Source organism: Myotis davidii, unplaced genomic scaffold, assembly GCF_000327345.1.
Source record: "Myotis davidii unplaced genomic scaffold, ASM32734v1 scaffold496, whole genome shotgun sequence".
NCBI lineage: Eukaryota > Metazoa > Chordata > Mammalia > Chiroptera > Vespertilionidae > Myotis > Myotis davidii.
The window spans coordinates 745,780-750,258 of record NW_006289398.1 but is presented as its reverse complement, the minus strand read 5'-3'; the positions used below and the strand labels follow the sequence as shown (position 1 = coordinate 750,258).

Genomic DNA, 4,479 nt, shown 5'->3' with positions numbered 1-4,479 from the left:
CACCCCCCACCGCAACAGTAACTTGCTACAGGCTCACTTTGCTCTAGTACAGCGGTTCTCAACCTGTGGGTCACAACCCCTTTTGGGGGTCGAATGACCCTTTCACAGGGGTCGCCTAAGACCATCAGAAAACACATATATAATTACATATTGTTTTTGTGATTAATCACTATGCTTTAATTATGTTCAGTTTGTAACAATGAAAATACATCCTGCGTATCAGATATTTACATGACGATTCATAACAGTAGCAAAATTACAGTTATGAAGTAGCAACAAAAATAATTTTATGGATGGGGGTCACCACAACATGAGGAACTGTATTAAAGGGTCGCAGCATTAGGAAGGTTGAGAAACACTGTTCTAAGCCATTCTTTGTCCTTCCCTAGAGTAATCCTCCACCTGTGAAACCTACTTCATGGTTTCCCACTGTGCTCGGAATAACATAAAAACTCATCACGTGTTAATTCTTCTCTGGTTCCCTCTCACCTGCAGGATACGTTCCCACGAAGCTCCATGTGCCCTGCACCCTCAGCTCTGGCTTCCTCTCTCTCCACTCAGCTCCCACCTCCAGAATTCTCAGTGCTCAGTCTGCATCAACCCCTTGTCTTCTCTCTCTCTCTTCATAGCGACTTCCTGTTGGCATCAGCTTCCTCTGTGCTTGACCTACCGAGCCTTCAAAACTCATCTCAGGCAGACTCCCTGAGGGAAGGTTTCCCTGACCCTCTCTCCGCCTCCTGTCACCCCACAGCGTGCTGGCGGTCTTCCACCGTCCCGCGGTGACACTGAGTTTCATTTGTAATTTGACTGTTTTGTCTTCCTCAGGAGACCTAAAACTCCTGGGAGCCAGGAATGTGTTTTTTGTCTTGTCTTCTTTTTTTCATCTTTGCATCTCTATCTTTAGCATAGTGCCTGGTGCAGAGTAGGTCCTTCCCTACATTTTCATTGAAATCAATTGAACAATTGAATGAAACTCCCGAAATGGTGGTGGATTTTTCCAGGGACGGTCAATCGGGAAAGATAACTGTGGATGACTACGGGGCCAGAACAGGCAAATCACCTGGCATGATGAGGCAGCTCAACATCAACGGAGCTCTGTACGTGGGTAAGTGACCTTGGGCCCGATCTCAGCTATGCCCTTTGGGTGTTACCCCTCCATTGGCCGTGCTGGGGCTCCTCCAAGCCGTGTGCTTCCCTGGACCAGCCAAATGCTTGGAAATAGGAAGCTCTCCAGAGAGTCCATTCTCCCTTTTCTGAACTTCTGACTCATGGTGAGGGGGCAGGAAGCACTTAGAGGCCTTTGTGCTTTGGATGGATCCACCAGGAAAGCCATGCTTTTCTTGTTATAGAACAGGAATCTGCTAAATATAGCTCTGAGAATTCCCTCCGAGGAAGGAGGATCTGTTTTCCTGGCCCCTTTCTGAAGTAGAATGAGTGGTATTTCTGTAAATAGCTTAGAACCCACTAGTGCACACACGTAATATGCAAAGATGTCTCCCTCCGTATGCTTTCTACAGGTGGACTTAATTGAAAGCACTCACCATCCATGAATTTCTTTCAGCTTAAGACAGTGGTCAGCAAACTGCGGCTCACAAGCCACATGCAGCTCTTTGGCCCCTTGAGTGTGGCTCTTCCTAAGCCTTAGGCGTACCCTAATTAAGTTAATAACAATGTACCTACCTATATAGTTTAAGTTTAAAAAATTTGGCTCTCAAAAGAAATTTCAATCGTTGTACTGTTGATATTTGGCCCTGTTGCCTAATGAGTTTGCCAACCACTGGCTTAAGAAGACAGCACCTCTAACTACACACTACATTTTGTTGATATTATACAACATTTCAAAATTCACCAGATTTGGTTTGAAGTGGCCAACTGGGTCAGAAATCACACACAGTGTAGGTATTTATAGCCTCTGGCTATGTAGCAGATTGAACCAAGTCAACCTGTTCCTTCAAGGATAGTTCTAAAGTAGATGTAATGCACTGAGCCGTTCGAGGGACCCACAGTCCTCACGTAGCCTGTCAGCCCAGGAACACCTCGGTCAGCAGACTCTCAAGTATCCTAAGGAGACACGGTTCCCTGTGGCTCACCCCGTCTCCCTCTGGCTCCCCGGCAGGTGGAATGAAGGAGATCGCCTTGCACACTAACAGGCAATACCGGCGAGGCCTCGTAGGCTGCATCTCTCATTTCACCCTGTCCACCGATTACCACGTTTCCCTCGTGGAGGACGCCATGGATGGGAAAAACATCAACACTTGTGGAGCCAAGTAACACCAGCTGGCCTTGCCCAAGGGATGGAGCCTTCTATCCTGAGAATCCTGGGGGCCTGAGACCCTGCCTGATGCCCTGTGCCATTCACAGAGGCATGGGGGCCAGGTGTTTCCTCTCACCCAGGAGAAAGGACACCTGATGAGAGCCTGAACCCAACTTGGAGTCTCTGTGTGGCCTTTCCTGCTGGCACTGTGTGCGGGCCACACCCCACGGAATCCTGTGTGGGAAGCATCGAACATTGCCTGTTGACTGTGCAGTGGCTGTCAGAGATCACACATGAAGGCAAATTCCGGAGCCCGTCTTCTGTAGTCAATGACTGTGTTGTGATTCATCGTGCAGTGAACTAAGAAAAGAGAGAGAGAGACCCAAGGGCAGTATTAAAATATTCCTTTCCTTCCCTGACTCATGATACTTACTGACAGCAGAATGACTGTGTGACCTTGAACCTGGGATTTCTCACCTTGGCCCATGGAATATCAGGATTAACCCCTTCCACTCCCCACTGGCTGGTTCAATGTGCTCTGACTATTCCATGAAAATAAGGAGGAGAAGGGACTAAATATGGAATCATAATGCTGCCCCCCCTTAATGAGAAATCCCTACATTTTATAATGCTAATCTAAAAACAGGCACCCCGATTTTGTAGCTGTCCTTTTGTATGTGTATATTTTTATAGCAGCTGATAGTCCATACAGTATAATTTTGCAACTTTGGGTGGATGACCCTGAATTCTTTGCACAGTTCCTAAAAATTTTCTCCCAAAGGAGACTTGTGGGGGCCTTTCGTGGCACCAGTGGGGTAGGTAACTGGGGGTGGGCACTCTCTTGGGGAGCTGACCATTCTGTTTTGGTAAATGGTGACGGCTCAAGGAAATGGATCTGAAGCTTCCAAAATAAGCAGATTAAAAGATACATGTGTTCCTGAGGGGGGTCACTATCATTTTTGTTTTAAGAGGCGAACCTAATCTAATAAAAGACAAACATGCAAATTGACCATACCTTTGCTGTGCCTTAAGCCACAACCACCAGCCAATCAGAGTGACTATGTGAAAATTAACCCAATCAAGATGGCAGCCACAGAGCTGGAGCGAGCAGGCGGCTTGGTTGCCCCAGTGATAGAGGAAGCCAAGCTTCCCACCTGCCATGGCTGGCGCTGAGCTCCAATGAAGGCAACAAAGTTTCAATTATAGAAGATAAATAAACCCCAGAATAAAAAAGACAAAAAGGAGAGGCTGGGAGCTTCCATCACCGGGGGGCTTGGCCAGCCTGAAAACGGCCCTCAGCCCCTCACCCAGACGGGCCAGGCACCCCAGTGGGGACCCCAACCCTGAAGGGGGTGTGACCAGCCTGCAAACAGCCATCAGCGCCTCACCCGGGCTGACCAGGCACCCCAGTGGGGATCCCCCCCCTGAAGGAGGTGTGACCAGCTGCAAACAGCCATCAGTCCCTCACCCAGGCTGGCCAGGCACCCCAGCAGGACCCCCCCCCTGATCCGGGCCACGCTTCAGGGCAAACCAGCCGGCCCCCACCTGTGCACCAGGCCTCTATCCTATGTAATAAAAGGGTAATATGCAAACTGACCCTAACAGCAGAACAACTAGGAATGACTGGTCACTATGACACTCACTGACCACCAGGAGGCAGATGCTCAATGCAGGAGCAGCCCCCTGGTGGTCAGTGCACTCCCACATGGGGAGCTCTGCTCAGCCACAAGCCAGGCTGACGGCTGCCAGTACAGCGGTGGTGTGGGAGCCTCTCCCGCCTCCTCAGCAACACTAAGGATGTCTGACTGCAGCTTAGGCCTGCTTCCCGCTGGCAAGGGGACATCCCCTGAGGGCTCCCAGGCTGCCAGAGGGATGTCTGATTGCCAGCTTAGGCCCAATCCCCCCGGGAAGCGGGCCTAAGCCAGCAGGTGGTCATCCCCTGAGGGGTCCCAGACTGCGAGAGGGCACAGGCCAGGCTGAGGAACCCTCCCCGCCCCCTGCCCCCTGAGTGCACAAATTTTTGTGCACCAGGCCTCTAGTGTCTATAATAAACTTGAATCAGGGAGATGAATTGAATCAGGGAGATGAAGAAGGGTAGAGCTCATTCACTTATTCATTCATTTGTGCAGGTGTCTGAACCCTGCACAGGCCCATCCAGAAATGGGCGCTGAGACAATTAGTGTCCCTAAGGCTGTACTGGTGGGGGGGGGGGGGGGAACAGCAGG

General features: G+C 50.1%; 1 protein-coding gene across 3 annotated transcripts in view; it reads left to right on the top strand.

Moving 5' to 3' along the window:
* The window catches only part of EGFLAM (EGF like, fibronectin type III and laminin G domains), an 81,564-nt gene extending 78,369 nt beyond the window's left edge, over positions 1–3,195 (top strand). For all 3 annotated transcript variants that reach the window (XM_015562635.1, XM_015562634.1, XM_015562636.1), the window contains 2 exons: positions 1,002–1,105; positions 2,117–3,195. In XM_015562635.1, coding sequence (XP_015418121.1) covers positions 1,002–1,105; positions 2,117–2,271 — 259 coding nt within the window. In that variant the 3' untranslated portion in view covers positions 2,272–3,195. The remainder of the gene's footprint in view (positions 1–1,001; positions 1,106–2,116) is intronic.
* The last annotated feature ends 1,284 nt before the right edge of the window (positions 3,196–4,479 follow it).